Genomic DNA, 23,468 nt, shown 5'->3' with positions numbered 1-23,468 from the left:
ACTAATCCTCTTCTCAGATGAATCCTAAACTGGAAACATCATGCACAGATTTCTTCAGCCGAGGCCTTCTCTTCTGATATTATGGATCTTAATTGTGAACTCAATCTAGGGAACCATCTTCAGACACTGAATTAAACAGTTGATGCCAGTAATTTAAAATGGAGTCTTGGATTCTCCTGGATTTGAATGTTTTTGCAGTATTATATTGTAAACTACTCCAGTTTTGACATTCGTTTTTTTGTGATTCGTGTTTTTTTTTTCTCCTTAAAGGGAACCAGTCTACAGAAAAAGTGCTGTCAAATCTGTAGGCATCATGTTATACAGCAGGGGGGCAGATCAGATTGATATTTGATGTTGTGGGAAGAGATTCAGGATATCTTAACCTATAGATTTAAATCCCTGCTCATTCTGTGCATAGGCATCCAATGGGTAGTCTCTTTAATGTATAAGCATGCATACAGAGATTGCTACCAATTTCTACTTAGGACAAACCATTGGACTTCTAAGCGCAGAATGAGCTGGAATTTCAGTCAGTTATACAACTTCTTGCTGTTGAATTAGACTGTGTGTACAACATTGCATAGTCCAGATCCAAAGAGAGGTAGGGGGAGGGGAGGGGGGAGGAGAACGGGGAAGCTCCAGCTCCACTTGGAAGTGAAAAAATTCCTTTATTGATTAGCCATAAAATAAGAAAAAGGTAAAAAAGTGCAAAACAAAATCAAACGTGCATGGTGAGTTAAAATCTCATGTCCACCGACGCGTTTCGGGCTGTCAAAAGCCTTTAATCTTGGTGCATGATCTACATGCTTCGAGCTGCTTATATACACTGGCAACCTTATCAAAGGTCACATGATCAGAGGCCACATGACCCTACACATCTGATGCTTAATTCACCTTAACTCACTATACACCACATATCACGGCCAAAAGGTAAACTTGTATATTGACCCTAAAAATAAATAGGCAACATGAGTATCAATAGATATATGCCAGATCATTTCTATAATTCATCCCTGCTGGAAATCTAGTTTCCAGCATAAGAATCCAATATGCCTCACGTTTAAGCAATAGGCGGGTCCTTTTAAATAACATGAATTCTGGCAACAGTTAAAACAAAAGATATGTTAAACTTGAAATTAATTTACATACATTATATGGGCTGTCACACTCTTCTGCCAGTGGCAATAACAGGTTATAGTTAACAAGTTACTACCAATTTACTTACATGCAATTGATTTTCTTTCTTCAGATCTTTCTGTTCTGTTTTTGAGGCCCCATCGACAGGTAATGTTAGACGTAGCCGACAAATGTTCCCCTATAGACCACAAAATGATGGCACACATTATATATTGTTAAAAATAATATTTTGTCATGCTATATGTACATGTATAAGCACTGAAATGAGAATGTTAAATGGTTAGGTCTACCAATTGAAATACAAAAAAATAGACCAGTAGGGAACCTCTAAACGTAGCTTTTAATGCATAGGATAAAAATATATCACACACAATGAAAAAGGTGAAAAATATATTTAAAGAATATGTATATTTTTCATAGGGCCACCATACAATCCAAAAAATATGTATGATCCACACATACCTAGTCAGTGAACTTCATAAAAAAAATATCAATTCAGAAAGTTGCCAGGCTTCATGAAGACATATATGTAGTACACATCTAGGTTGCAGTTCACACTGAGTACATATAGCCGTACTTCTCTAAATCCTTAAATCCACAGAACATTGACCAATGTTCTCTGTTCACACTGTGGAATTTTTGGGCAGAATTTCTGCTGGAGATGAAGCCGGCGGCACTAGGACCGTGCGTACTACATTGCCGTCCCCATAGATGGCAATGCATTTCTTAAAAGATCTCCCAAAAGATCCACCCAGAAGTGCATTGCAGTCTATGGGGGCAGCAATGCAGTCTGCTCGGTCCTAGTGCCGCCGGCTCGATCGCTGGCAGAAATTCTGCCCAGAAATTCTGCAGTGTGAACCTAGCCTTATAGTCATCTCGTTGTTCTACACAATATTGAACACTCTATCTTTCATCCATTAAAATGAATGTGTATAAGCGGCTATAGGTAGAACCGCAATACATAGGTCTGTTACTGAGAAAAACGCAGCTGTATAGACAATTGGTTCCACATGTCCATTCAGCACAGTATATATTGTACACCTTATGCATTAATTCATTCCTGGATATACACCAAACATAAACATGAACCCGAGTTGCCTGTTATTAACAGCCGCACTTTAGCTGTCTATATAATCTACAGGTCGCAATGTCTCTATTTGCTATGTAATTCGGAAAACCGCACACATTTATTCCGACTTCATAACAACTGTGTTGTGCTCGTAGACCACCATACACATCATGCAGTAATTATAAGAACCACAATATATTGAGCCGTTCCACACAGTAAATAGATTATTGCTCAGTCCGTTCATCACAACAGTAATATATGTATTGGACAAAATGTCATCAGCATCTTAATTCTTGTAGTATTCAGAAGCGACATTTATACAGTACAGGCAATAATAATTGGCGCTCCAGCTTTTTTTGTGTTGTGATTATAAATGAATAGTTCACATAGTGCATTAGTAGTAGATACACGTCCTTCAATTTCTTAGTCCATAGCAGAACTAGTCAAATCTGTTTGAATATTTGCTGTGTTCCACATATAGTGTATAGTTTCTTTTACATGACTTATCATTTTTTGTCAGTCAAGTTCAGATATATTTATGTGGATATAATAGACATTGGGGTTTATTTACTAAAGTCATCCCGACTCTTTTTTGTCGGGTTTTGTGCCCAAATTGTGCCGCACGTCCCTTGCGACACAATTTGCGACCAAAAAACCAAAACCCTCCATTTTACAAGAAAAAAAAAGTGTGGGCGTGGTCCCAACAAAAAGGGCGTGGCTCAGACAGTTTTGACAAATCCCAACATGTATACTAAGGTTTCCACAGAAAATGTATTGCATTTGAGATGAGGAAAACACAACAGATCAGAACAGTTGTAACAAAAAGCAAAATGTAGGGAAAAGTGCAAAATGTAGGGAAACCTTAGTAAATACCTTGGGAAAATACCTGTCGGAAATTAAAACCCACAAAGAAACCTACACTCCACTCTTAGTAAATAAACCTCATTTAGTTATGAATCTTCAACGGATAGTTCTAACTGTGTCCACAGTACGTTGAGAACCACCGTTATTAAACTTTAGTTCTTATAAGTGTAGTATGCATACTAGTTGTACTTTAGATGTCTGCACATAATCAATCCGCAAATGTTGTATTGTGTTGTGGTCACACTTATCTGTTTTTTCCATGCAGTTATCTCCTGTCTGTATTGTCAGCACTTCATACTTGTCAGCTGTAGATGTCCAGCTTTAAGTTAGTTCTGCGCCATCAGCAGTGATGATTCAGTCTTACAGGGGATATAGTATGATGACTCTGTCTTGTAAGGGGCCCATAGATTGACTCCATCTTAACAGGGGGTCCCTATTTACTGTGTGGAACACCTCAATATATTGTGATTCTTATATTTACTGCATGATGTTTATGGTGGTCTACGAGCACAACACAGTTGTTATGAAGTCGGAATAAATGTGTGCGGTTTTCCGAAGTACACAGCAAATAGAGACATTGCGACCTGTAGATTATATAGACAGCGGAGGTGCGGCTGTTAATAACAGGCAACTCTGGTTCATGTTTATGTTTGGTGTATATCCAGGAATGAATTAATGCATAAGGTGTACAATATATACTGTGCTGACTGGACATGTGGAACCAATTGTCTATCCAGCTGCGTTTTTTTCAGTAACAGACCTATGTATTGCGGTTCCACCTATAGCCGCTTATACACATTTATTTTAATGGATGAAAGATACAGTGTTCAATATTGTGTAGAATAACGAGATGACTATAACAGAGAACATTGGTCAATGTGCTGTGGATTTAAGGATTTAGAGAAGTACGGCTATATGTACTCAGTGTGAACTGCAACCTAGATGTGTACTACATATGTCTTCATGAAGCCCGGCAACTTTCTGAATTGATATTTTTTTATGAAGTTCAGTGACTACGTATGTGCGGATCATACATATTTTTGGGATTGTATGGTGGCCTTATAAAAAATATACATATTTTTAAATATATTTTTCACCTTTTTCATTGTGTGTGATATATTTTTTCTATGCATTAAAAGCTATGTTTTAGAGGTTCCCCACTTTTTTTTTTTTTTTTTATATGTACATAAATGCCAGGTTAATACTAAAAAAAAGGACACATCAAAACAACTAAATGATTAATATGATGGTTACTTAGTGATTATTTTGTCATCTCCTGTTGAAAATAAAATGTGCTAGTAGGTCATGCTCTCCTATAATGTTATGATACATTTCTTACTGTTCTGACCATCTCAATTTTATATGATTTTTATGATGATTAAACATATGTCAGCGCTTTCTGCATGTCTGTAGCCAACTGGAATTCCCTGTAAAATTTTATTAGAGATTCCTTTAGGCAAAGGGGCAGTATTTTTAAAGACAGTAATTGCTGTACTGTCCAGTCAATGTTTAACTTGCTCCCTAGCAACAAGCAACACAGCCAAAAAGTGAATACAGTGGATCGCCATGTTCCTATACAGACCAATGTAGTTAAACCCTCCAGCGTGTAGTTATTGCTACCATCTATAGTTCTGATAATGTAAGCAAGTCTGTTAATACTTGAGAAAGAGTTTGGTTCAAACTTGAGTGCTATGTAAAGTAACTTTATGAACTTTTATGAATAAAATCCATCATAATTTTTCTATGTCACCCGTTTTATAACCTTTTATATGGTCCTTCATGTAAGGACTTTACAGTGAGGACACTATACTAGGAACATAACTTTTTGCCATCTTCACTGTATGCTGTTCTTACTGTATATACTCTACTCCTTTATTCCAGTACTTCAGAAAGTATGCGACATGCCTGACTGGCAAGGTACAAGTCCCTGACTTGTGCAGGGGACCGACAGAAATAAATCAAGCAGTACAATACGGATTGGGTTTCTTCACTAATCTGGGTAAACTGCAGTCCCCAATTGGTCCAGCCCATAAGCCATAGGTTTGAATGTTATGAACCCAATGATGTCCTAAACTCTTTCTACCTGTCCTGGGTCCTGGTAGACTCAGAAGTCACAGATTCCAGTCCCAGTAGGATTTACCACACCATGGTAAAGGCGTCTCTAGTGCTCCAGTAAGCCATTTAGATATGTGAGATACACTGAATGCCAAAATGAGTTCTAAATCAGTGATGAGTTAATCATTGGTGACAAGACAGGAGGAGAAATATGTAATCTAATGTGATCCTAAGACTAAGTCCTGCTTCTGCAATAGACTAAGCAACTAAGGCTCTGCCTTTATAGACCCATCACAGATTCTGTCAGGTTTGCAAGAATAAAAGGGCAATTCGAAGAGATACAAAAATTATGGAGAAACAAATTAATTGCCATTGTGGCCCTACTAACGCAGTCATTTTGTACTGGCTTCGTACAAACTTTACCTTATATTCTTAATGGGTCAGCAGAACTCCGCAAATATGTCATTTAAAGAAATATCTGATTGGGAATCACATTCCTATACTAATTGTAAAATCGGGGAACCCCAGATCATATGTAAGTCAAGATACCTCTTTTCTATCTCCCCAATAATTTGCACATTACCTTTAAGGATAACAATACTTCATGAACCCTTGCTGTGAAATCTTCCCCCCTTCTTCCCTCTTAACTTCGCCCAGCCCTTTTCCCCTGAATCTTCCTCCCCTTTATATAGTCTTTTAAAGGTTCCATATTATTGAAGGTTAAAGCGTACCCCTCAGATCCAACAAAAAAACATGTTTTTAATATGTCACTGCGTTCCTAATCCTGACCATGCACATCTAATTTTTGTGTCTAGCACCTATAGTTATTTTTTAATACACTTTTAATTTAGCTCACTGGTCTGAATTCCTCTCAATGGGATGGGGCGTGGCCTCACTGTGCAGATCTCCGCCCCCCTCCCTCAGTATGCTGTCTGCTCACATCTCCCCTAGCACTAGCAAAACTACAACTTCCAGCTTGTCCTCACTGACAGTAGCGGAACACAAGCTGACAGTGGTAGGATTTTTCCTCCAGTTATGAGCCCTGCGCTCAGCGGTCAATCAAGGAAGTGTGTCCATGACATAGGTGATGATGCATGTACACAGCAGGACTAGTATGTGTCCAAGAAGGCAGTGGGTGCAGATCTTTGACTGGCTTTTTCAGTATGAAATACTGAAAAATTTCTAATGAAAGCAATTGCAAAACCTATTGGTTATACATGCTTTACAACATATCAAACGTTTTTGTATCTGACGGTGCCCATTTAATATCTTTGATTTATACCGTATAACCATTAGATAATCTATGTATTGACTTTGATTTATTCTACATTTGTACCATTTCTGTGATTTATTCCCAAACGAATCCTCTGTAGTCCTTTAACAGAGACTCCACATGGAGAAGATTTGGTATTGAGGAACATTCATGTGATATTTTGAGGGACCACCTTCTTTCTCAAGCAGAAAAATTTGAGAAGAATGCAAAAAAAAATGTGGTCAGTATTTTTACCAAAACTAGGAGTGGCTTTAAAACACAGAAAAAATTTGGCAAAGATACCACTATAATTTTTCTTTGTGTCAGTTACTGGCTTTAGTAAAGCTACTGACGAAAAAAAGGATCTAAAAAGGCTTAAAGGGGTACTCCGTAGAGAAAAAAATGAAATCAATTGATGCCAGAAGGTTAAACAGATTTGTAAATTACTTCTGTTTAAAAATCTTAATCCATCCATTACTTATCAGCTGCTATATGCTCCACAGAAAGTTATTTTCTTTTTGAATTTCTTTTCTGTCTGACCACAGTGCTCTCTGCTGACACCTCTGTCCATATGGAACTGTCCAGAGCAGGAGCAAATCCCCATAGCAAACCTTTCCTACTCTGGACAGTTCCTGACACAGACAGAGGTGTCAGCAGAGAGCACTAAGGTCACACAGAAAACAAATTTGGAAAAGACCTTCTTCTGAAGTATAGAGTAGCTGATAAGTACTGGAAGGATTAAGTATTTTTAAATAGAAGTTATTTACAAATCTGTTTAACTTTCAGTTGATTAAAAAAAAAATATTAATTCACCGGAGTACCCCTTTAATTTACTTAGTAAATCCAGCCTTGAACAGAAGTTAAATGGCATTTTCTGTATTCAGTGGTGCTAGTTTGCATTTTCTGTTATTTTTGTTAAGTCTGGCATTGCCCAGATGTTTATTGTGGTACTGTTGCAGAGGTATTTTATGATGCAGTATTGGTGCCAATGGGGGTATTTTACACTGAACTGTATTTGTTTGGCACTGCTTGGTGGTTATTTGTGCTACACTGATATTTGTTTGTTTACTACTGGTTCTTTTTACACTACTCTTTGGTATTTGGTGCTATTAAAGGGGTAGTCCGCTGAAAACATATTTTCCCCCATCCAAAGGATAGGGGATAAGATGTCTTATTGTGGGGGTCCAGCCATAGGGGACCCCTGCAATCTATGGGCCAGCAGTGGTGGGGTCCGGAACATGGAAGCATGGAGCTTCCATGTTTGGGACATTACGCCCCCTCCATTCATGTCTATGGGAGGGGGTGAGACGGCTAATATGCGGCCGTCACGTCTCCTCCCATAAACATGAATGGAGGGGGAGTGGCAGCTGTGTTTGCTAGTCATCTGGAGCAGAGTTGGCTCCGTGCACCGAATGACAGGGGTGCCGCAGCAGAGATCGTGGGGGTCTCCAGCGTGGGGGTCTCTTTGTATCGGGGACAAGATGTTTTCAGAGGAGTACCCCTTTAAAGAGGTAGGTTGTGCTGCACTGCAGTATATAGAGCTGCTAGTCGGTATTATGTGCCCTATGTGGGTGTAGTTGATTGTTGCTGCTGGAATTAGGAGAGCTCTGCACAGTAGTATTTGTTCACTCGTAAGGACACAGGATTGATATGAATTTGCTGGTGAGACCGGAAAAGAAAAAGTCTGTCAACTCCTGCCATAAACTATACTCACTGTGAGGACTTCAAAGTAAGGACGTTATAGAGGTTACATAGTTAGTATGGTTGAAAAAAGACATACGTCCATCAAGTCCAACCAGGTAGTGCAGTATCTATTGTGAAGATTGGAATGTAGTACATACGATGAAGATATCGTCACTTTGCTGAGGTGAACATCTTTAATAACTATATACTCCTGGCCTGTTGGTCTTTAAGCTCTTGACATGACAGGAGCTTAGCATAAGTCTGCGTTCAGCCTACAGTTGCCAGATCCAGCTGGGGGAGGGGAAAACCGTGCGCTCCCATACCCCAGCCGGACCGGCGCTGAAATCCATTTACTTTAATGAGCCGACCAGAGTCAAACGGTGACACCGGTCGGCTAATTTTTGACCTGTATTCTGGTTTTGTGACTTGACCTAAAACTGTAGTATGCTATGGTTTTAGGTCCTGTCAGGAAACCGCATACGGGTCAAAAATTAGTCGAAGAGAGTTACTGTTTGACTCCGGTCGGCTCATTAAAGTAAATGGATTTTCATCGCCGGTCCGGCTGAGGTACAGGAGCGCCCGGTTTTCCTCTCCCCCAGCCGGATACGGCAACCGTAGGCTGAAAACGAGGTGTGAAGTCAGTTTTTGTGCTACAGTGTTTCTCTTTTGACCTGTGTCCTGCCAATGGCACATATGCCCCCAGTGTGGCAGTTTGCATCAAAGATGAGGGCAGACTTTACCAGGATTTTCCTTTAAGAATTATTTGCCAGAATGCACATGAAAATTTGTATAATTTCCAGAACATGTGGGATAGTTGGCAGTTATGCAGATATTATTTTGACTGATATGATCTTTAATGCAGTTCCTGTATTATATTGTTTAATCCTTATTGTTACAGTAATGTAAATTCAGCAATGGCCAGCAATGCTAAAATGACACACAGTTGTGATTTAGTGGAGATAATTCAACATTTGGTCATCCATGACTAGATTATGCTTTGAGGAGGATTTCAGTGGCAGATGTTATGTTTGCCTTAAAACGTACCTGTCAGATCCCCCAAAAAAATTAATTTCTATGTGTCTATCACCTTTATTTTTTAATACACTTTTAACTCAGCTCACTAGTCTGAATTCCCCCCAAATGGAGGGGGCGTGGCCTCACTGTGCAGGTCTCCGCCCCCTCCCTCAATATGCTGTCTGCTCACATCTTCCCTAGCATTAGCAAAACTACAACTCCCAGCTTGTCCTTACTGACAGTAGCGGAACACAAGCTGACAGTGGGAGGATTTTTCCTCCAGCTGTGAGCCTTGCACTCATAGCTGTCAATCAAGGAAGTGTGTCCATGACATAGGTGATGATGCATGGACACAGCAGGACTAGTATGTGTACAAGCAGACAGGGGGCAGTTGTTTGACTGGCTTTTTCAGTATGAAATACTGAAAATATTCTAATGAAAGCAATTGTAAAACCTATTGGTTTTGTATGCTTTACAACATATCAAAGTTTTTTTTTATCTGACAGTGCCCATTTAAGAGACAACAAATTATTAGGCCATGAGTTCTACCTATATACAGAAATAAATCATTTACATAGTATACAGTGGTTGTAGCTGTTTACAAACAAATCATTGGGCACAATGTATTACCACAACTCCTACAACAAACATAATTTCAAAGAATATAATCCTCTTGTCCAGCTTACTGCAGGTGACCTACATTGAACCCTGTGTCAACAGCATATAGTTTGGAGAAAAAAAAACAAAGCAGTTATAAGGCTGAGATTTATCAAAAGAATGAAGGTAGAATCTACCACAAATACAATTATATAACAGGGACATTCCAGGGTGTGCACTGAGACTAGAGAGCCACATGCCAAGGATGATTAATATAGCACACAACAGGTTTGGCAAGGTATGTTTAATAGAAAAAATGCATAGTGGAATGTGAGATTATCAGTGCTACAACAAGCTGGCCTATTGGCTATTTAAATGCATTAATATTGCAAGGGTTTTGTTATCATATTAACCTTTTTGTAACCTTTTTTGTAACCGTTCTGAGTTACAACTTACGGTTCAGAGCAACATTCACAATTCTGCTTCAGAGCTGCAGCATTTTTTACTGTTGTAAACGTAGTACCTCAAATTACTTATTCTTCCCTATCAGTTAAAATGGACTTACTTGCCTTCTAACCTAGAACACAGCTTTTTGGTTTAAATGTTCATTTCCTTATTCTTATAACTGTTTAATAGATGAAAATTTTTTATAATGCAGTACTGTGCAAATTGGTATTTTTTCCAAGTTGCTTTCATTTTCTTTTAGGCTTGTAAAGAGATGTATGCATCTCCAAGCAGCTAATAACGATGCATAAGGAGATGGAACGTCTTGCTGTGCTGTGTCAACATAGCACCCATAACCAGTATAAGACCTAATAACAAAGAATCACTCAGGCTAGTGCTGGCTATGAGTGCTGTGGAAACAGAGAAAGACAACAGGTCTCAATGTAAAATGAAATGTGATATGTGATCCTTTAATGTAATTTGTAACCTAACCCAAGTATATCATGGCTCTAGTGGTTGGATCACTAGTCAAAGGAGGTTGGGAAAGCACAACTGTAAACCTGTACACATCTATAATACAGGCTGTATTTAGGAGTGGTACAATAACGTCCAATGCATTTACTCAACTTTACATATAGTTTAATTCTGTGTATAAGCTGTAAAATCGTGTTTAAAGGTGACTTTCTGTAAGCATATTTGTTCTCATGTAGTTTTGACTTTTTTTCTTGATCCTTTTATTACTAAAATATAAATATCCATTAAGAACAAAGGCAGCATACAAAATGAGTGTTGTTTCAGACTTTTCCCACGTTGCAGTGTGGACTGAGACATTACATTACTTGTCAGGTGTTGAAAGGGAGCTTGTCTGTGCTTCATTGGAGCGACCGCTGGTTGGGAGGGAGATCATTCTCCACAAGGCTGCATGAAATTGTGGTTCCAAGCACAGAACGCATGGAAGGGAGCTCATCTGTGCTGCAATGGGTGGGATGGCTGATGTGTGGGAGGGAGAAATGTTACCTCACACTTACAAACAAGGGATTCGGGGACTTGTAGTTGGAGGGAGGGATCTCCAACTGGAAATAGCCATTTCACAAAAAAGAAAGCATCAGTGTTATGGTGAGCAACACAGTCATTTAGCCCCAAGACAAGATTCTTCCCAAGCATGTCCATTACTGTCTGCAGGTTAGTACTAAAGTCATCTTATGTTTGATAACCCCTTTAATTGCAAAGAAAATGAAATGTATCTGACCCTGAAAATGCACTTGAATAATATTATTGGCAGGCTTTTTTTCACAAACTATAAAAAAAAATTCCTGTCTTTTCTGTCATTTATAGCGGTTGTATATATTGGTTCACCAGTCACTCTAATGAGAGGTAAGACAATCAATAGAATCAATAAGTGTCTATCTCCATCAGTAAAATAGGGGCTGTGCAAATCAATTATACCACTGATAATAAATAGGTAAACTGTTGATGAATAATATATACTATAAATTAAGTTAAAAGGAGCACACAGTTATGGGAAAATGCAAACATATTGGCCCTCATTTACTAAAGTCCAACCGACTCTTTTTCTCGGTTATTGCGCCTAAATTTTAGTCGCAACGTCTGTGCGACTAATTATGCGACCAAATTTTAGTCGCACAACCGACATTTTAGAAAACACTCAGTGTTTTTTTTCTCACTCTGAAATGGGCGTGTTTTATCCAAAAATTGGCGTTTTACCCACAAAAAACAAAAAATACTCGGAGTACTTCCAAATTCACTCGAGAAAAAGTGTAAGTTTGCCTCACACAATAACAGACAGCCAAGACGCCGAGTGAAATTCCAAAAATGGAGTGATTTCTAACAAGGGACCGTTTACCATTGTGTTTTTTGTGAAAGTAACTTGGTTTATAACCGGAAAACATTTTGTACAGTTAAACACTTTTATGAATAAAGTATTTAATGTTTGGGTGATTATTAATTTTTTTACATTATATCACCTGAATAATTTTTATTAATGAAACTGTTTATAAACAAACTAGTCCAAAACCTTTTGACTCACACAAATACATTTTTATTTATAAATGGTCTTTAAGGTCCAAAAAAGTTTATGTTACGTGTTTGGAGTTTGTGCGACACAATTGACTAGTAAGACACAAAAAACACGTGCGACAGAAAAATAACCGACATGTGCGACAGATTAGTAAATAAGCCTGGAAAAAAATAAACACTCCACTTTTAGTAAATGAGGGCCATTATGTAGGCACAGATACTACTCAGAGAATGTTTTTACAGATCCTCACATTTGACTTGCTCTTATATAGAGTGGGTGGACTTTTCTGGTACAAAGGTTGATAATATTATTAACTGAGCTCAAATGATCTGTCTGGCATAAAAATAGCAGTTAATTATATAATGGAAACTACCTATAAAGCCACGCACACCTGAAAAGAACACACAAAATCCATTCAGATGTTAATCTAAACTTTTCAATAACTGCATCAGACAACAACTGAAAAAACCAACACAACAGAAACTTTTTTTTAACAAGTATGCGCACTTGCTAAGAATTTGTTATTTTCGGTTGTGTTATGAAAGGGTGCTGACAAGTCAGCAGAAAATGGTCCAACATAGGCCATTAAAAATCTCTGGCATCTTGCCAGCTTTACTCTGTAACTCAAGCTGCTCAAGTTTCTCTTCCACCAGGCAACCCTGAACATTTTGGTGCACTCTACACACTACTGCTCAAAATGTTATGAATGCTTGAGATGTTGCCAGGCTCTCTTTGTTAAGGACATACATTATATTTTTGTTCTAAATATGGTCACTGTAACAGTTGCAATTACAGTATACAGTCATGGCCGTAAATGTTGGCACCCCTGAAATTTTTCAAGAAAATTAGGTATTTCTCTCAGAAAAGGATTTTTCGCTATACACATGTCTATTCCCTTTGTGTGTATTGGAACTAAACCTATAAAGGGAGCGAAAAAAAAGAAAATTATACATAATGTCACACCAAACTTCAAAAATGTGCTGGACAAAATTATTGGCACCCTTAACTTAATATTTGGCTGCACACCCTTTGGAAAAAATAACAAATCAGTCGCTTCCTATAACCATCAATAAGCTTCTTACACCTCTAAGCAGGAATGTTGGACCACTCTTCCTTTGCAAACTGCTCCATGTCTCTCTTATTGGAAGGGCACCTTTTCCCAACAGCAATTTTAAGATCTCTCCACAGGTGTTCAATGGGATTTAGATCTGGACCCATTGCTGGCCACTTCAGAACTCTCCAGCGCTTTGTTGCCATTTCTGGGTGCTTTTTGATGTATGTTATGGGTCATTTTCCTGCTGGAAGACCCAAGATCTTGGACACAAACACAGCTTTCTGACACTGGAAAAGAGGGGGGGTATCAAGCTCCCGAAGGAAAAAATGGTTAAAACCTAACATTTAATAGAACATCTTAAAAACTAGAAGCCACGTGAGTGGCAAGTGACATGTCACTAAAAACAAGTGGAACGCCGACGCATTTCGAGCTTGCGCTCTTAGTCATGGCACTGACACCATGCCCAGCGGCGGTTTAAATAGACACTACACAAATTAGAAGCCCACCGCAAACCAGACAGTCCCCACCTTCCTAACCATGAAATTACGAGTGTTGAACAGGGCGTATGATACTGGCAGACCCAACAGGTGCAGGGTGATGGTAAGTCAATTAACCCTATATCTGCCGTATGCAGCCCAAAACTATTTTGAAACATTCAAAACAAAAGATCATAAAAGATGCACAAGTATAAAGATATAAACTGGCTGTAATTCAAGAATGCACCATATGTTGTTTAATTTGTTTAGTAAACCATCATATCAAAAAAGTATAAAGCTCCTAGAAGATTATCAAACCGCATAATAAGAAAAAATCGCAACATGTGAATATGGTTCAATGGTAAAATGCTATAACAAATCAAGGTATGCTAGTTACATATACATGAAGTGGTTATCAGACATTAATAAAAAAAAATTATGGTAAGTATTATATATGCTTGAAGGTGCAAATCGGTTTTGATCTCAAGTTACACCACATATCTGGACGGAACAACAATCATACCGAATGGGTGTTAACCTAACTTACGACCGAAAGAATGCATACAATAATCGCATCATGTGAATATGCTCCACATAAAAAAACTAACACAATGCGATCAGGTGAACAAACCTTGCCAGGTGTAAATATTGACCATAGATTCAATGCACTTATTAATAGCAAAAAAATGAATTAAGTATACCATTTCATATGGATTCAAATAGAAGTTACAAAATGCATAGTCAGATGTAGTAAAACCTTTAAAGGCCAAGAACAAAAACTAAATCGAAGTCAAAATATAGGGAATGAGAACATGGTGACCCAAACAGATGTAATGTATGGTTGAGGGTATATAGAAACAAAAGTGATAGTATGTGGAAATAGGTTGCAGTTGTTACAAAAAATGAATGTAACCAAACATCAGTTGGAATCTGGAGATCATAATGATACCATAAACAGAAACATAAATTGAATTAAATTTAAATTGAAATAAGAAGAACAAAAAATATATCAGAGAGGATCGTCATTTCCTGGTTAGGAAGGCGGGACTGTCTGGTTTGCGGTGGGCTTTTAATTTGTGTGGTGCCTATTTAAACCCCCGCTGGACATGGTGTCAGTGCCATGACTAAGAGCGCAAGCTCGAAACGCATCGGTGTTCCACTTCTTTTTAGTGACATGTCACTTGCCACTCACGTGGCTTCTAGTTTTTAAGATGTTCTATTAAACGTTAAGTTCTATCCATTTTTTCCTTTGGGAGCTGGATCCCCCCCCCCCTCCCCCTCTTTTTCTGTTTCTACTACTACGAGGAGAAGCGGCTCCTTCATTCCTTGCTTCTGGACCTATGGAGTGGTGTCCTTCATAAGAACATTGTGGTGAGCTGATCCGCATTTTTCCTTGTACTTTCTGACACTGGGCTGTACAGTGTGACCCAAAATCCAGTGGTAATTCTCAGATTTCATGATGCTTGGCACCCATTCAAGGCAGCCAATGCGAGAGGCAACAATACAACTCCAAAAACATAATTGAACCTCCACCATATTTCACTGTAGGTACTGTGTTCTTTTCTTTGTAGGCCTCATTCTGTTTTTGGTAAACAGTAGAATGATGTGCTTTAACAAAAAGCTCTATCTTGGTCTCATCTGTCCACAAGACTTTTTCCCAGAAGGATTTTGGCTTACTCAAGTTAATTTTGGCAAAATGTAGTATTGCTTTTTTATGTCTGTGTCAGCAGTGGGGACCTCCTGGGTCTCCTACCATAGTGTTTCATTTCCTTTAAATGTTGGATAATTTGCGCTGACACTGATGCTCCCTGAGCCTACAGGACAGCTTGAATATCTTTGGAACTTGTTTGGGGCTGCTTATCCACCATCCGGACTATCCTGAGTTGACAAATTTCATCAATTTTTCTCTTCCGTCCACGCCCAGGGAGATTAGCTGCAGTGCCATGGGTTGCAAACTTCTTGATAATGTCGCGCACTGTGGACAAAGGCAAATCTAGATCTCTGGAGATGGACTTGCAACCTTGAGATTATTGATATTTTTCCACAATTTTGATTCTCAAGTCCTCAGACAGTTCTCTTCTCCTCCTTCTGTTGTCCATGCTTAGTGTGGCACACACAGATGCACAATGCAAAGACTAAGTGAACTTGTCTCCTTTTTATCTGCTTTCAGGCGTGATTTTTATATTGCCCACACCTGTTACTTGCCTCAGGTGAGTTTAAAGGAGCATCACATGCTTGAAACAATCTTATTTTGCCACAATTTTGAAAGGGTGGCAATCATTTTGTCCAGACCATTTTTGGAGTTTGGTGTGACATTATGTCCAATTAGCTTTTTTCCTCCCTTTTTTTGGTTTAGTTCCAATACACACACAAGGGAGTAAACATGTGTATAGCAAAACATGTGTTACTGCAATCCTTTTCTGTGAGAAATACTTAATTTTCTTGAAAAATTTCAGGGATGCCAACATTTAAGGCCATAAATGCATATTCCATAAAAGGTCCAAAAGCTACTGTTTATCAAATGCATTGACACGCAATAGATTACTTACAATATCTTACATAATGACTGTGTGTTGAGTTATTTTGAGGGGACACAACATTCAACACTGCTATACAGGCTGTGCACCCACTACTTTACATTGTAGCAGAGCGTCATTTCTTCATGGCTGTCACAAGAAAAAAAAATATTTACAAAAATGTGAGGGGTGGACTCGCTCATGTAAGATACTGTAGGTTATATTTCCAAGGACGTTTGAATGTATAATTTTGATAAGTGTAAATTGATCCTGGTGTGTCAATAGAAAGGGCAACCTATTAAAAAGTACTTTCTATTAAGTACTTAATTTAGACCTTCACTATGGTAATTCTACTAAAAAAAAAAACTCAGTCAATTAAATTGATATGTTTAACCCCACCCCAGCTTACTACTGAACCAATAATAACACAACACAGCTGGTTGAAAAATATTACCCTCATGGAAACCTTTACTCCACATGCCTGCTAACTTATTTATAGTAGTCACCATATTCATATTGTCTGTATTTTGGCAGAAGTAAGGAGAGAGTGAAAAATATTGGAGAACCTAACAGCTTTTGCTAATTCAATATTTTTTATTGTGTCCAATAACATTGCATTGCAGCATCGGAACACCAACTCTTGAGTGATATTTTTTGACTATTCCTGTCGAATAGTGGATAATGTGCTGATTGTTGAGGTATGACCTATGGGACCCGCATGATCCCAAGAACAGGGACAAATCTGTCCCCAGAAAGAATGGTGCTCATGGTAATGTTCACCGGCTCCATAGGGAATGAATCGAGTGCTGGCTGAGCATGTGTGATGCACACCATTCATTGCAAAGACAATTGTGTTGCCATTCTTGGGATTGGTGGGGGCCCCGGCTGTTGAATCCCTGCCAATCCTGTACATAGGGGACAATGTCGTCAGATAGGAATACCCCTTTAAGAACCCAGTACTTCTGTTTTAAGTGACAACATTATTCCACTTCTCTATTCCTTATCTGAAACTGAAATCTTCAGCTGTAGTTGTAAATGAAAGGTTTATTATATGACAACTGACAATGACCAAGTACTTGGTTGTATTTGGTTGACTGGATATGTTGTATTTTGCTAGTGAATTGAATCATGACAGGATACTCTTCTTATTCACATCTCACACCAGGGTTTTAATAAAACAGTATACTTTGTTTTCAAGCAGAAAAGTGACATTAGTGGACCACATGTCTGGCCTGAACACAAGGCATATTCACAGGAAAACAAGCTGCTTAGTTTTGCATTCCAGTAACTGTATTGCTTAGACTCAGGAACAAATGGATATACTGTATAACAGTTAAAAGCAGGATAGAGTATGCATGTGTGTATATATATATATATATATATATATATATATATATATATATATATATACATACATACAGGAGAAAATACTAATTTCTCAGACGCTTTATTGCATGGAGCAGCAGGTAACAAGCAGTTGCGTCACAGAAAGTAAGTGACAATTGTTTCGCACTATGCGCGTTTCTTCTCGGCTCACTAAACATCACGTCACTATCCTGCATCTAAATACAAACACCAGTGCGTGGCTCAGTGCGTGTTTACATAATTCCATCACCTGTTTCCTAGGCGATGAGGAAACAGGCAACGCACGACGGAATGATGTAAACGCACTGAGCCACGCATTGGTGTTTGTATGTAGACGCAGGATAGTGACGTGATGTTTAGTGAGTCGAGAAGAAGCGCGCATAGCACAAAACTGCTTGTTACCTGCTGCTCCATGCAATAAAGCGCCTTTGGATTTGCAATAGTGAGTGCCGCCCGTTCTTTTCTACATGATAATTATTTGTGTACCATTGTCTACAGGACAGAGCACCACTTGCCAGGTACGCTGGGAGCAACAGTTACTGTGTCGTTTATGAAGGAACCTGAGGGCATACTTTGACTGTGGGACTTTAAATAGAACAGCAGTGCCAGCTCTATCATCTTTTATGTTAGAAAATACGGTTTACTGTACTCTAATAGGTCATGATAGGAATAATGTCTACCTTATAAACTATAATAACTAAAATACTGTAAAAGCATTGAGATAAGAACAGGACCTCTGTCACATGGGAATGTTAAAGTATGGCTATAAATATGGATCTTTTTATTGTATTCATATTGTGTCTTTTTAATTGTTAGCGTTTTTCAGTCCTATTTTTCCTATATTCTCCTCCATAACCCAGATGCAACTGAGGATCAAATACTGACAAATATGGAATAAAACAGGAGACTGCATGTTTAATCGAGCTATGTTTTGACATATATAACGAGGGTAAGCCATATCATAATTTTTGGGAATATAATCTATGGGACCCCTCTGATCCAGAGAACTTCCAGAGAAGGAATTGAGGTCCTTCAAGCCTGCACAGCTGAGACAGGGAATACTGATATTGTTGTTTAGAGAAAATACTGCAAAGATATAGCTAAGTATATGGAAATAACTTTTAGTGCCCCTGTAATAAAAAAAATAAAATAAAAAATAAAACCAAAGAGGTCAAAATGCCCTGTTATCCAGTTGCTTTTGGCTGTAAGGCCTGCGGCCGGGTAGCTCTGTGTGGCGGATTTCTACAGCGGGAAATCTGCCACTATGTGTGGACACACAGAGCTGTACGGGTACAGCCGATAGCTCGCTCTACAGTCTCTCTGTGACTGCCATTGGCACATCCTCAGCGTAAAATATGCTACTGGTGCTCCCAGTGGGACCCTGCCCTAATAGATAATATGCTCTTTAACAAATACGTCCTTTCAAGTTGCATTTTTCAAGTTGCATTTTTACTTCATGTGGGCAAAGTTCAAATGACTATGTCAGGAGTGTAGACTAAACTTCATCCTGCAAATTTCAGCAGATCCAGAAGTGCTCTTTCAGATTGAGATCTAGTGATTGTGCTAGCCATAGGGATATACAATTTTATTTTGTCGATAAAGAAATGCAAATTTAAACATACGAGATTTGCTGCAGATTTGATGCTATATTCAATCATTTAGTTATTTTTTTAAACTTCTCTTTTATTATTTTTCATAAACATAACATATATACATACAACAAATACATAAAGACTACATAGAACATATACCTACACCAAATACATAAACACTACATAACAAAAAGAAAAGGGGGGGGGGTGAAGAGGGGCAAAGAAGTAATACATACATACACCAGAGGATATTACATAATTAGTCTATTTCTATCTCTATCCACTCCAATTGAACCTGCCTTTTCATTTGAACCTGTACTACCTGGGGTAGTGTCTATTCCTTCCTCATAAGCTTTTCCCAAAGCCTCCATCTTTGTTCATATAAGTTAGTGGCTAACAATTTTTGTACATCTAACCCTTCCATCTTATAATTCATATGTAAGATGGTTATTAACTCAAGGATGGTAGGTATTACATCTGATTTCCATCTCTTTGCTATCTGTAATCTGGCCACAAACAAGATGTGTGTTATTACTGTAAGCTCAGAATCGGGTAAAGTATTGGTTGTTAGGGATAATAATGCCACCTCAGGGCTCCTGTCTATATAGCGTCCCACAATAGTGCCAAGTAAAATAAATATCTGTTTCTATTATTTTTCAATCTCTCAACACTCCCACCAAATATGAAAAAAAGAGCCGACTTCTACCTTACATCTCCAACAAAACTTCAAAAGGTCAGGTGAAATTTGGTTAAGTCGGTATGGTACCCAATGCCATCTATACATTATCTTCCTGGAGATATCCAAATGGTTGGAGCATCGGGAGATTCCAGATGGTAGACTAAAAATAAAGTACCATTCTTCCGCTGAGAAACTACGGCCTAAATCCCTTTCCCAAGCTTTTTGAAATGGGAAAGGATCCGATTTTCTGATTGAAACCAGATGAATATATGCCAGAGATATTCCCTTTTCCGTGTTATCCCCTTTCAGAAAAAAATTCTCATATGAGGAGCTATTCGCTGACACCGTTTAAGGGTGGTCAAAAGATGTCTTAATTGCAGATACTTAAATAAAACATTTTTTGAAATCCTAAATTTACAACAGCGGTCCGAGAAGAGCATCAATCTCCCTGCTATAATTATATCTGATAACTTTTGAATACCTAATTTACTCCATTGAGTAAAATCTGTTTGTGGTAGCAGGAGTTGTAGAACTCTAAAAGGTATTACTGAGTATTTTATAGGATTCAAAATATTTTTAGATAATATTTCTTTCCATATCTTAATACATGCCTTTACCATTGGTGTATTTATAGTAATTTTATATATATTCCTGTAGACCACAGGGCTAGATCTGCATCTGGGAGTTCCATCATGGTTGTCTCTTTTGAGACCCAGGCTTTGTCATAGTGATTATGCTACCATGATTTTTGTTAAGTATTGCAGCCCTGTGGTATACAGCAAGATCCGGGTAACCCATCCCTCCCAATACAATTGGTGTGTGTAGTATATTAGCAGCTATTCTAGCTGTCCGTCCTTTCCATATATAATTCCATATAATAGATTGTAATTGCCTCATAGATCTTGCTGGGTATATGATGGGTAGCTTCTGAAATATATATAAGATTTTAGGCAAGAAAAACATTTTCACCACAGAGATTCGGCCTATAAATGACATTGGAGTTTGGAAAATAAATCAGCGTTTTCCTTAATGAGAGAAATGAGGGGATTTATATTTAACAAAGGCAGATTAACAAAATCACAGCCTTGTCTGGTTCTGTTATAGATTTTTAATGGTTTAGAAAGGGTCCCCCCACTAAAAACTTTTGCAGATGGTTCTGAATACATTGCAATGGCAGCCTTCGTAAATTCTGGGTGGAGATGATATTTACGCAGAACTGCTTCTAAATATCCACTGCGCACTCGGTCGAATGCCTTCTCCACATCCAAAGAGAGGAGCAGAGAAGGCATTCAACCGTGCTTCGTCCTTACAATAATATCCATAAACCGCCAAAATCATTTAATTATTGATATCTACAGCTTCAAATCTATAGCAGATCCTGTGTATGCACCCTAAAATATTTACATTTTTAATTCCACAAAAATGTATTATTGCTGTTTGAAAAAGTTCTTTAAATATTTTTCTTTATAACCACACAGCTAAGACAATTTGTTCAAAGGCAGCCACTCTAAAGATACACATTAGAAACTAATCTAAGAGAGATTCTATTGATAGCTTGTACTAAAAAAAAAAAAAAAAAAAAAAAAAAAAAAGGGAAATAACATACTTTTATTTATTATTTTTTTTTATACTCTCCCTTGCCCATACCTATCATTGTCACATTAAGGCATGTTCAGTAGAACACTGTTTCTGTATTTGTACTGTTCAAAGAACAAATACGGTAGATTCCAGCCTAGCACTTTGACTTGCAAATCTCCTAGGGATGACACATACTGTAATTCTATATTTACATACATTTTACCCTTAGAAACAGACTCTTATAGTGAGTTAGTTAGTTAATTAATTAGTTAGTTACATAATGAGAAAGATGTTCTGCTTTTTTTCTTCTTGACTGGAAATGGTAAAATCATGTGTTGACTAAAAAATATATACATTAGCTAAAACGGAACATGTAAATTGTAAAGTTTACATCTTGTGTTTAAATGTAATAACAGGTTTGTTAATTTATCTACATACACATTCACATTGTAGCTTCTATGGACCTGCAGGGGTGTTTTTGTAAACTACAACCAACACCAATCTCCCAAAACTCAGTTAAAGTTTTCTAACTCTACAACTAATCATTGTAGGGACTGGCTCCTGAATAATGCATAAATAATATGTTCAGCTGTACTCTATACATAGAGAAGACATACAGAGGTTCAAGTGGGACAACTCTTGGGGGTGGGGAGAGTTCAGGAGGGATTTGATAGATGCCGATATAACCCTATAATTCACAGGAAATCCTTCCGAAAGAAGAGGCAGATTTCCTGTACACACAGGAACATGCACTGGACTGGAGGTCAGAATAGGGGTCACATGACCCAGCTGACACAGAAGGTCCAAAACATGGATGCAACATAAATGGGAAGAAACTGATTACATGGCTTGAATATAGCTGGTGAGATACAATTATGAGATTCAAATGTATTTGTCAATGTTGTTTCTTTAGACTACATAACACAGATATAGCTCACTTACTGATATATATTACAAGAAGAATAAACACAGATTTATCATAGCAGAACAGTTGCACTTTGCATCATACTGAACAACACATGCTTTGATCGTCATTGTTTATGTACGGGAAATCCTTGTGCCCACTTCCCTTATATAATTACACTGGAGTTCCAACAACAGAAATGCTGTTGAATGTTGCCAGTCTAGGATAGTTCTAACTTGGTCCTTGTTCTATGTAGATATGCAACTTAAGACTTCACTATTTTTTACATACTATACAACATTGTAGCACAAATACTATTTAAAGCAACATTAAACCTAGAAATTATTGATACAAATAAACAGTAGATTAATTTACCCACTGTTTAACAGTCTTACAGACATCCTGGATATTCTGAAACAGTTTTGTATAGAACACAGGGGTTAATCTCTGGCTGATCTATCCCACTTATAGTGAATGGCTGAGGGGGTTCTTAGTTGAGGGGGCAGGACAGGAGAAGTTTTCTTTGTAGAGAGAGCAGAGAGGGAGGCTCCTGTTAGAGCTAGCTCTTATACAGCCATACACAGGATAGTGATGAGGAGGAGTGGGGACAGGGGCTGACTAATTGTAGCCTAGGGGCAAATACACATCAATGGCCCACCTTTTTGACCTGCAGATAAACCTTCAGGAATACGTTCACGGTACCTTGGTATGCATACTTGAACATATCTGATGTGAATGTAGACAGAAGCAGCAACTCTCTGATGCACCAGCTTAATGTCCAAACCACAAAAAGCAACTGAATGAGGATCTCACGTTAGTTGACCATGGTGAAATGTAGAAATGCAGACCAAAGACTTTCCACCACTTATTTTTGTGGCAAACTGTGACACTACACTTTGCAAAGTGTATCCAAAGGAAGACTGACCTGGAAAACAGGCTGGCGCTGTTCTGACCCAAGGCCAATCATAAGATCCGGTGAAAAGATGACAAAGCCGTTACCACTTATCCTTGCTAAACGTCTTTGAAGAAAATGCTGAAGAGCAGATGTATCCTTGCAGCAGGACTTGGGCTAGGCTCAATTATAACCTGACTGTAGACGGGACTAGTGACAATGTACTCCATTCAAGGAGATATGCCTAACATTAGCAGTA

General features: G+C 38.2%; 1 protein-coding gene and 1 long non-coding RNA gene across 5 annotated transcripts in view; one reads left to right on the top strand and one right to left on the bottom strand.

Moving 5' to 3' along the window:
- The window catches only part of LOC130368573 (uncharacterized), a 178,585-nt gene extending 159,976 nt beyond the window's left edge, over window positions 1-18,609 (top strand). For both annotated transcript variants that reach the window (XR_008892509.1, XR_008892507.1), the window contains 2 exons: window positions 1,250-1,284; window positions 18,063-18,609. This is a non-coding gene — a long non-coding RNA (uncharacterized LOC130368573). The remainder of the gene's footprint in view (window positions 1-1,249; window positions 1,285-18,062) is intronic.
- Window positions 1-23,468, bottom strand: part of MYZAP (myocardial zonula adherens protein) — a 147,064-nt gene that overhangs the window by 106,809 nt on the left and 16,787 nt on the right. For all 3 annotated transcript variants that reach the window (XM_056572413.1, XM_056572414.1, XM_056572412.1), the window contains one exon: window positions 1,226-1,315. In XM_056572413.1, the coding sequence (XP_056428388.1) occupies window positions 1,226-1,315 (90 nt within the window). The remainder of the gene's footprint in view (window positions 1-1,225; window positions 1,316-23,468) is intronic.

Source organism: Hyla sarda, chromosome 4 (assembly GCF_029499605.1).
Source record: "Hyla sarda isolate aHylSar1 chromosome 4, aHylSar1.hap1, whole genome shotgun sequence".
Taxonomy (NCBI): Eukaryota; Metazoa; Chordata; class Amphibia; order Anura; family Hylidae; genus Hyla; species Hyla sarda.
The sequence above is the reverse complement of the archived record's forward strand: the minus strand, read 5'-3'. Positions and strand labels throughout refer to the sequence as shown.